This window comes from Cokeromyces recurvatus (assembly GCF_025118155.1).
Source record: "Cokeromyces recurvatus strain NRRL 2243 chromosome Unknown BX663scaffold_62, whole genome shotgun sequence".
NCBI classification, from domain to species: Eukaryota; Fungi; Mucoromycota; class Mucoromycetes; order Mucorales; family Mucoraceae; genus Cokeromyces; species Cokeromyces recurvatus.
In genome coordinates this window covers 1,627-11,660 of record NW_026251448.1, presented here as the reverse complement: position 1 = coordinate 11,660, position 10,034 = coordinate 1,627, and the positions used below count along the sequence as shown (strand labels likewise).

Below are 10,034 nucleotides of genomic sequence, written 5' to 3'. Positions count from 1 at the left end.
TTAATAAGACTTTTTGTTTCTAAAAAATTTTTTACTTTATTTCTTTTTACTTGTTTCTTTTTTTTCCTTCTTGTTTTCCTTTTTTTTCTTTTTTCTTTTTTTTGAATTAGTACTTAGGATAAATGACTTGAGATGATATACAATCCAATTGGTAAGTAACTTAGCACGGTTTGATTATCCCCGGCGAACATGTAATGAACATGGTTAGCTCTTTATATTTAAAGAAAAAAAAAAAACTATATTCTAATCAATATCTTTTTTTTTTTCAAATAGTTTTACTGTATACTTTGAATCTTTGGCGTTTTGCCTTTTATAATGACTAATAGCGAATTATATAAAATACGTAAATAATAAAGATAAGGTAAACATAACATAAATATATCTTTATATCTTACTAAAGTTGTTTTAATGATAACATCAACTAAACTTTTTTTTTTGTTTAGGCGTTAAAGGTCTATCTTTATAGCCTTTTCTCTTGTGGTGACCGATTACAAATAAAAGGTAAACAATATAATAAGCATACTAATTATTATTTTAAACGCGTAAAATATTTATTAATCTTTCTTATCTTTTATTTAGGTAAGTGAAAAAAAAACTATTCTGCTTTGGTGGCCGTTAACGTGTAAAGAAATGATAACTTCTTTTCTAATGGTAAGAAACTAAAATATAATTTATTTGTTTTTTCATTGACTAAATCGTATTTTATTTTATTATAGGAAGAATTCTATTATGAAAGAAGCTATCTATGGTCCTCTTAATGACTCTATTACGCGTTATCTCGGTCCTTTCCATGGCGTATTTATTCTATTTTTTTGGATACATTTTTATATACATTTTTTTAAATATTTTTTATATATTTTTTATCTATTTTTTTATGTATTTTTTTATGTATTTTTTTATATATTTTTTTACGCGTTTTATAGTATATAATAATATAATATTTTATATATCGTAAAAGGAAATAATAAACGAAAATAAATAAAATCGTATTTTGAAAAAGAATATAAGCTCCATTATCTACTGTATTTTAAAGAAGTCTAAAATGTATCATAATATAACGAATAAGCAAACGTTTAATTTGAATGTAAAGGCCAATAAGAGTAAAAAAACGTAAAGGAATGACGAAGATTAAAGAAGCGTAATCCAATAGAAGCTTTGAGCTATGAAGCAAAATTTTGTAAAAGGTGAACTTTCATGATTGTAAAAGGTCTACTTTCAGTCTACTTTCACAATTGTAAAATGTCTACTTTTACAATTGTAAAAGTAGACTGACTTGGTCTAATGGCATCATTGTGAAAGGTCACCTTTTACAATTGTGAAAGTATACTGAAACTTTAATGAAAGGTCACCTTTCAGTCTACTTTCACAATTGTAAAAGTAGACTTTTATCTCCAGTGAGGTCACGTGATATATTTGGCTGTCCGGCTCGCTTCATCTTTTCTTCCTCTATTCTGCATCTTTCGATCGGTTTTTGTTAGCCGGGTGTTAAATAAAAAATTACAAGGTAAAGTCGTCGGTTGGATTATTGAAAGAAGAATAATTTATTAGAAATGTTAAAACTACAACTAATATATAGATTAACTATAGCATAGCGTATATTCTTATTACTAACAGTAATATTCCTATCTAATATGAATAAATATTAGAAAAGGAGATAAGAGCCTGTATATATTATATTTTCATAATTATTTTTCACATATACAATACGAATTTACTCTTTTGATTTGCCAAGTATAGTTTCAGTATTTTTCATATTGGATTTACAAAAGCAGCGTTTTAGCATTGCAACTAAAATTTACTTTTACAAATTAGCCTTAAGAAGTAGAAACATTTACATTATTATACTTTTTATTGGATAAGATAAGACTGATTTTTTTTTGTTTTTAAATATAGTCATTTTAGCTGAAGTTATAGTGAACATATGTTATATTCATTCATGAACTTACTGCATGAATAAAATAAAAATTTATATTTCACTCATTCTAAGATCTATTGATATATCTAGTAAAGTCTTATGATATTAGTATATCACACAATTTTTATGCAAAAGTGAAGTACCTACAAATTAATAGATTATAGATACTAATTAAACATATTGATTGGCAGACAGAGAGTTTTCACAATAATAGTTCAGAACTATTTTATAATCCATCTCTCTCTCTCACTCTTTTTCTTTCTTTCTGTGAATAATTGCTCATATTTATCGTAGTTATTCCACACTTGCAATAAAAAAAATATATATATTATAGTTAAACTCCATGCTAAAGAGTCTCATAAAGCTATATTGAAGAGTTTAGATATCTTACGTACAACAGTCAGCAGGATAGCAATAGCCTATGACATTAATATCAATAGGATAAGTTTAGTTGATAAGATACAGAAGTAAGTAGAGGAAGATAAATTCATCCAACAACATAACGTCAGGCTTTAAGTACAAAGATAACGATGGAAGCTTGCTATTATAGAGTTGTGCTCTATTTCACTCAGTATGGGTCTTGGATTTTATTGCCAAGATTAAAGGTGGAGTGGACTCAAAATTGTGTCGTGAAATATCAACTAATGTCTTTATGAAAGCCATGCAAACTTAAAGAAACGTTCTGGGTTGGTCTTTCTATCTATTTTTTTAAATATAGGACCACTTTTGTGAAATAATGTACAATTAAGTAATACTATAATGTCTTTAGCATTAATGTTTTTGGATTATATTTGTATTTTTTTAAGATATGAAGAAAGCATCTTTTATGTTTAATAATGACTTCAAGTCATATTTAGTGTATTTTTAGTTAGTTAACAGTGGTTGTTAAAAATTTAAATAAACTACTTGAAAATTATTTATTTTCATTATAAGAAAAGTATTTATCTTTATTTAATTATGTTTGAATAAATGTATTTTTGTAGAAGCTGATTGTTGAAATAATCCATATACAGCAAGTAAGATTTCTTTTTTTTCTTAGTTATGTAATTAAAGAAATAATTTCATTATGCCAAATCACTCTTCATCATCGTCATCTTCACTGTCTGTAACAGTTTCACCCAAATCTCTTAATCTCTTTTTGTATTTCTTGATATCAAGATCTTGTTCACCTGTTGTATGTAAATATAAATATTATATCTCCAGTCTCATAAGCTTATCTTCAAAATACAACTTACCCATACAAACAAGTAAATCTTCTTGTTCTTTTTCTAATTGCATAAATTTATCCTTTTCTTCTTCAATTTTTTTTTCTAATTCTGTAATCTTTAAAGCTTGCTCATCATTAATAGGTGTTGGCTGAGAAGCAGTAGCATTTAATTTTGTTTCTAATTCTGAAATATATTGCTTCAAGTTGGTATTATCTGTAGCTGCAGTAACTAATTCTTCTCTTATTATCTCATCATTAGCTTTCTAATATAGTAACTAATATTGTAAGTAAAATTTTTAGGTAATACTATAAACAAATTTTTTACCAAAGTTTTAATAATTGATTCAAGCTCTGCCATTTTTTCTTCAAGAGATTTGATTTGCGTAACTTGTTCCTCAATTGTATTCTTATAATTTTGAATGACCTCATCTGTAACAATTGAACCAGTAGGCATAGGCAAACCTGAAAAAGCATAAAAAATTATGTATATTTACTCATTTGGTCGTTTTTTTTTTTTTTTTTTTTTTTTTTTTTTTTTTTTTTTTTTTTTTTTTTTTTTTTTTTTTTTTTTTTTTTTTTTATAAATACCTGTTTTACTTTCTATCTTAGAAAATTTAGAAGGCTTTTTTTTGATTGATTTTTGAATATTCTCTATAAAAGCGATATGTCATAAGTAATGTATTTCTGTTTATATTATGTGTTAACTAATATGTTACCATAAGTTGATTTAAACAATTCCACAAAGACGCTATCAAGAATCAACGATGGTAAAGAATGCGTTGAATTTGAAATAGATTCATCTTCTGCTGAAATTTGAAGATATTGTGGAGCATTTTTAACAGCAGGACTATCTCGAAGTCGAGCTAATAAGCTATTAAATTGATCTAATCGACTTGAAAAGATAGATTGAAGCTGAGTTCTATCTAAAGGTGTTGATGGATCATCATTGTATTTATATGCAATACCTAACAAGTATGCAATGAGGCCTTGAACTGTAGGATCATTTGTGGAAGATTGCATTTCTTGAATCAACTAAGGAAAAGGCGTATTAGCACTATTAATACCAACCATAAATTAATTAATACACTTACAAATTGAACATGTGTACTTTCTGTCAAAAATAGACTAACAGAAGTAGGGCTTTTATATAGCCATGTACATAATAAACATAAATAGCCAATTGGTATACGTAAGTTAGTAGATGTATTTTTTGTAGATAATAATAATTGGGCAACAATTTGATGCAAAAGGGGGACTGGGTCTTCACCATTAGCTTCATCACCAAATACAATACCACCTGCAATTTCTTTGGCTTTTTCATTGTCCCTTATGATATGAGATAGAATATCACATGCAAACCAGATTTTATAAGGATCCGATAAAGACTGTTCCCAATTTTCAATAGTTTCTAAAAGAAGCGATCCGGCAGAGTGTGGTTTATCTACAACAAATAATAAGTATAATGTGTGTGTTTTTTAACATAATTACTTATTTTACCTAAAAATTGGCTATTTGCATTATCTTCAGGAGGTATTTTTAGGGTCGATGCCAAAACAAGCTGAGCATCTGGATTTTCCTCTAGGCAACAATAAATTGCATAAGTAGCAGCAGCACGACTCGAATAGCTATACGAATATCCACGATCATTGACAACAGCAATGGAAATTAGAGATACCATAGCAGGTCGAGGAATACCAGCTATAGCATTAGGATCAATTTGCTCATTTTCTAATAATAATGGAGGACTTGCAACCATAACTTTACCAAACATAGCTTGATTATCGATATTAGACGCGGTAACATAAGCTATGGCATAAAGAGCTTCGGTACGAACAATAGAAGGCGCATTAGAACAAAGACCTAGCTGAACAATTGGTAAGAGAATACCACTTTGTACCATTACTTTTTGATTGATAGCTGTGCTACTGCTATCAGGTTCTGTTAAAATACGAATTAATTGTAAAACAAGAACTGTATTGGCAATCTTTTGAGGTGGCCAGTCTTCAAATGAATATGGCACATGATCTGCATCAGTGTCTCCAACATAACCTAAAAGACCAGGTATTTGCTGTATACAACTTGTTTCACGAAAATATACCTATAATATCTTTATAGTCAAAAAAATTTTATTTATAAGTGCACACATAGATGTATATTAATTACCTGATCAGAAACGTTATATCTTAATAGATTATGCATTAAAGTTAAGCTATCTTGAACTACAATATCTCCCGAAATTCCTTCTTGCTCTTCAATAATAGATAATAATTTTTCAAAAGTTGCCTGGAATGTAACAATCTTTTGAATTTCAGTGTTGTTTCGAGTCAAATCAATCAATAATAATAAGCCCTCTAATGATTTAAAATGTTAAAACTTTAAAATTATAAAAGAAAAAAAAATACCGTTTCTAATAATGTCTCTTTTATCGTCTAACATGTCGACTAGAAGTGAAATTCCCATTGGATTAGTTAAGATGCACTCTTGGATACGCTTACTTCTATTAGATAATAACGTTGATAGTAGCTTTATAGTATTGTAACGAACATAAAAATCAAATTCCTCAAGAATGTCTAACAGGATAGTAACATTACGAGAATCCTTTTAGAAAATAAATAAATTTAGCTATTGCATGTTTCTATACAAACTTTTGTATATGCTACCTCTATGAAGTAATCCGTAAACTTAAATCCTCGATCATCCTTGTCATGCTAATAACTAACATTTTAATGTATTTATAATAATATTTTCCATGTTCATCTATTACCTGATGTTGGACAGTACATAATATTATGATTGTTTCAAGCAGAGACTTCGTAATGTCGACATCTTTATAATCTGTATGTAAAACTTTGATTAGGCCTGGGAAACTCTTATTTCCTACTTCCTAAAAAAGGTTGCATTAAATAAATGGATTATTAATAACAATTAACTTTAGCTAACCTCAGGCCAATCTCTGACTAAGCCTTTTAAGCTTAATACACCAGCACGTCTATCTTCTAATAAAGTCGCGGTCTCTAGACAATCTGCAAGCTTCTCAATTGTTTCATCTGCAGATTGAGGCTGCCCCCGATCACCTCTTAAGGCGGTATAGCCTCTAGTTAAAAAATCCATTGATATTTATAAACTAGGAAAAAAAAAAAAAAAAAAAAGAAAAAAAGAGAAGTATATTGCTGAAAAATGCACAACACAATGTGAAATAATGTTTGAGTTTGAAATTTAATAAACCTGAAAAATAATTTTACGCCAGTAACATAGAATAATGGTTGATCTAGCAGCGACTATTTGTATACAACAACTTATAGAATTAGGATAATATTAGTAAAATGAATATAGTATATAAAAAAGTAGAATTATCTACGTTATATGTTTGCTTTCAGGTATATAAAATTACTCGCTTCTGTTGATAATAAGAAAATAAAGATAGATGTTTGATGACTACTAAATTTTTCGGAATTTTTGACAAAAAAAAAAGTCATTTACTTCAACCTTTATATCTATTCAAAATTACTTTCAAGCATGAATTAGCTTTCGATCAAAATTCTTCAGGTGAGTTTATGAAAGGTGAGAATAAAGGTGAACGTACACATTTGTATCCTTATTTTCAACAATGCTTCTAGTAGTAGCTAATTTATGAATAAGCACATTATTTATTATTAAATAAAATCCTTTGAAGCTTTAAATATGTCGTTTAGATAATGGATATAGTATTCAGCTTTAGTGTCAATTCTTGGTGCATTTCTAACCGTCTTTCTTTTCCTAATCCCAAAAAATGTTATAGATTTCTTTTTAAAAAAAACAATGATACCTTGAGAATGAATACTCAACAGTATATTGGTAATTAATTCCCTAGAAGATAGCATTACTATTTTTGTTAGTCCTTTCTTTTTTCGATCAATATTTACCAATAAACATATTTGTACAAGCTTTTTTCTTTTTACTGAAGCGCCATTTAAATCGAATTTGTTTGTCGAACTCTCTAGTCTTTGAAAGTATAATACATAATTATGCTTTATATTGCAATAAAATATAGACATGCTAATAGTCAATTGTGTGTGTTTAAATTTTATCGGTTAATATATTGCTGTAAGAGATATAACTAGATTATTAACAGTGTAGATTGTACGCTGGTCAACAATATTTGAAGTTATTTTGAGTAGGATACCTTGTGGTGTTCTAATTGATAATCAGTTCTTCTGACGATACCAGTAGCATTAATAACTTTTGGTATGGAAATACCATTTTGATAATTAACGAAAGGGATTCTACAGTATATTTATTTGTGTATATCTGCAACTAATCGAATTTTTTGTACTATTTATTGTGTAGTATTTATAATTTTTTTTTCCGCGTTTTCAATTTTTTGCTTCTATATTAGTAACTCTAGCACTTGCGTCTAAATTATCTAATTTACACCTGATTTATTGAACAATATCCATTTTTATATATTTCACCAATATATTATCCTTTGCTCAAATCATAGTCGTTAAGTTGACATAATTCTTTAAAGGATTTTCCTTTAACTAAAATTATCATTCATCGTTATTAATTGCACAAATATTCCTGGATCAAGTTATACAGCAATAATAACTGTTGGAACTGTATTTAATTGAACGAGCTATATTTAAACAGCTTTAACTAATAAAGATAAAAGCAATTGATACATATATCTATTGCAGTGTTATGCATTAAACACTAATCTTTAATTTCTACACATAACTGCTTTCATAATAACTTAGCAAAGCTTAACTTAAATAATAATACTTAAGCATATACATATACACATGTATTTGATTTAAAAATGAAATAGACAAATAGCTTATAATTAATTACTCTAATTATCTTTGAATAGTCAGTATTCAATTAATCATTTATAATCTATTTCTGATATTTTTTTTATTATGCCTTCGTCTTTATTTCTAAGGATACATAATGTGATATTACTTGTAAAATATCAAAATAAAGAAATATTATTAAATAAAAATGATAAAAAGACATAATAAAGTTAATGAGACGGAACAATAGTTCTGAAGTCAATTATTTTATTTATGAATTTAAATTGATGGGGTATTTATAAGAATTGTTAAAGAAGTTTGAGATAAGATGCGAATCAGAAAAGTGACAGTTACGACCAAATAAGATATGTTATAGATAATAAAGTGTTAGAAGTTTTTAATATTGTTTTATGAAGTGGATCAAGAGAGTTTTAAAAGAATCTAGATAGAGTTCCTTAAATAAGTTTATGATCCGCATGTTTAATCAAGAAACATGACATTATAAATAAGCACATGACACTTTGTATTCATACTAGAAAACTCGTTTAATATGCGCGAGTCTTTCATATGGAGAGATAATTGAAGGCAGCAGTATATATAGAGACATTCAAATGAACTTAGTCGAATCAGGTTTATGATTAGATGATAACTGCACAGATTAGGTTTATTATTATAAGGCAAACATTTACATGTTTTAATGAATAATCCTCATCCTTAGTTTTTTTTATAATTACTTGGAATTCTCTTTTCTTGTTGCTCATATCAGCATCATAAAGAATAAATTATTGAAATATAGTACTTCATTCTACAATTAATTTTTTTTGCTGTTTGGGTGTTTTTAGTTTACACATGATTTACTTTTAAAAGCACTATGGCAACTTATTTCTGCATATAGTACATTAACCATGTATTCGTGAGACAGTAAGTAACAATATACTTATCGCTTCTCTGCTCCTCTTTGCTTTTAAAAGCTAAGACATCCTAATTCATAATTTCATTTACAACTATTAAATTCAAGTTGTATTTTTGTTGACCATACTGGCCTTATTAGGATAATAAGACTAGTAGATCCAATTAATAGACTACAAGGGCAACACCTAGTGTAGAAAGGTACAAAGCAAACATTAGAACTCTTTGGATGAAAGATATTGTGTGAGGCAGCGGAGCTATAACGTATGGCCAAGCACTATTCGATTTTATTGATACCTGAAGTCACTACCGAACGTTTACCTCTACACAAAACAATCTCTCTGTTATTTGCCATGATGGCATAAGTATGTACCCTTTCATACCAATACCCTTGCAACATCAATTGAATTACTCATCACAGTCATTTATCATTCGTTCTCATCATCTTCTCAGCGGGACCCTCATGGATAAACTCACAAGACTAGGATTAACCCTTGCTCGACAAAAAATATAAATACAACACTCATTTCCATAGCTAAAAGTATTTATCATATTTTTGATACAATAAACCCTATACAAGTTTTCAAAGTATCCTTTGCTTTATTCCCCGAACAGAATTTTTATTCAATACTTTATTCACTTTCAAGATATCTTATTCATAGGTATATTATCATCAAAATACATTCATATCATCGAGGTCTTCAATGCTAGAGCAATCTGAAGCTGGGCGAAGAGGTGAGCTTGAAAGATTGATATCATCGACAGCAGATATATAACTGCAAGGTAACTTAACATCAACTGCTTCCCCAAGGTATGATTCCAATTTGGTTATGTTGGCAATCTTTTCATTTTCTTTATGTGATTTTTCAATAGACTTTAGCACCGCAGATGACTCAGTTACCACTTTCTGAAAAAATAACAATGAAAAAATACATATAGTAACTTATCAACATTAATAAATCATACCTGCAATTCCCACATCATGTTTACAACATTCAAGAGCTTTTCTTTGCTGTTTCTGTGTGTTATAGGAACTTGGCAACTCCTTTGGCGATTTAAGATATAAAGTCCAGAGGTAGCTAAGTTGAGTTTTCATAATCTAATCTTGTCTCCAGCAGCATGAACAAAAGAGATTTTCAACTTTTTAAATAACTCAATATCTGCATAATTATATCTGTAGTCAATAGTGTGCAACATAGCAAGTAATCCATACGCAGCTTTGATGTGATCT

The 10,034-nt window shown here is 28.3% G+C and overlaps 3 protein-coding genes across 3 annotated transcripts; 1 reads left to right on the top strand and 2 right to left on the bottom strand.

Annotated features, from left to right (window-relative positions):
• The first annotated feature begins 736 nt into the window (after positions 1 to 736).
• BX663DRAFT_528244 (uncharacterized protein) lies at positions 737 to 1,001 on the top strand. Its single transcript, XM_051530145.1, has one exon. The coding sequence runs from the start codon at positions 746 to 748 to the stop codon at positions 953 to 955; it is 210 nt and encodes a 69-aa protein (XP_051377443.1). The 5' UTR covers positions 737 to 745; the 3' UTR covers positions 956 to 1,001.
• A 1,781-nt stretch (positions 1,002 to 2,782) lies between these two features.
• BX663DRAFT_528239 (p115 like vesicle tethering protein) lies at positions 2,783 to 6,261 on the bottom strand. The gene is made up of 12 exons (XM_051530144.1): positions 6,063 to 6,261; positions 5,887 to 6,006; positions 5,783 to 5,830; positions 5,525 to 5,720; positions 5,286 to 5,473; positions 4,620 to 5,220; positions 4,214 to 4,563; positions 3,839 to 4,154; positions 3,711 to 3,773; positions 3,448 to 3,584; positions 3,151 to 3,385; positions 2,783 to 3,084 (listed from the first exon to the last, which is right to left on the bottom strand). Exons 1-12 carry the CDS (start codon positions 6,231 to 6,233, stop codon positions 2,990 to 2,992), a joined length of 2,520 nt encoding a protein of 839 aa, XP_051377442.1. The 5' UTR covers positions 6,234 to 6,261; the 3' UTR covers positions 2,783 to 2,989.
• Positions 6,262 to 9,476: 3,215 nt separating this feature from the next.
• BX663DRAFT_556708 (uncharacterized protein) lies at positions 9,477 to 9,787 on the bottom strand (the record flags this gene model as incomplete). The annotated part of the gene is made up of 2 exons (XM_051531734.1): positions 9,477 to 9,710; positions 9,770 to 9,787. 2 exons carry the CDS (start codon positions 9,785 to 9,787, stop codon positions 9,477 to 9,479), a joined length of 252 nt encoding a protein of 83 aa, XP_051377441.1.
• Positions 9,788 to 10,034: the final 247 nt, after the last annotated feature.

What these genes read in the sequence shown, in the direction of transcription:
- BX663DRAFT_528239 (XM_051530144.1), bottom strand. Translation starts at nt 6,233, where the DNA reads ATGGATTTTTTAACTAGAGGCTATACCGCCTTAAGAGGTGATCGGGGG. An exon ending in AAGAGACATTATTAGAAACG is followed by an intron (nt 5,474 to 5,524) that starts GTATTTTTTTTT and finishes TTAAATCATTAG; the next exon opens with AGGGCTTATTATTATTGATT. An exon ending in AGATTTACTTGTTTGTATGG is followed by an intron (nt 3,085 to 3,150) that starts GTAAGTTGTATT and finishes TACATACAACAG; the next exon opens with GTGAACAAGATCTTGATATC.
- BX663DRAFT_528244 (XM_051530145.1), top strand. Translation starts at nt 746, where the DNA reads ATGGTCCTCTTAATGACTCTATTACGCGTTATCTCGGTCCTTTCCATG.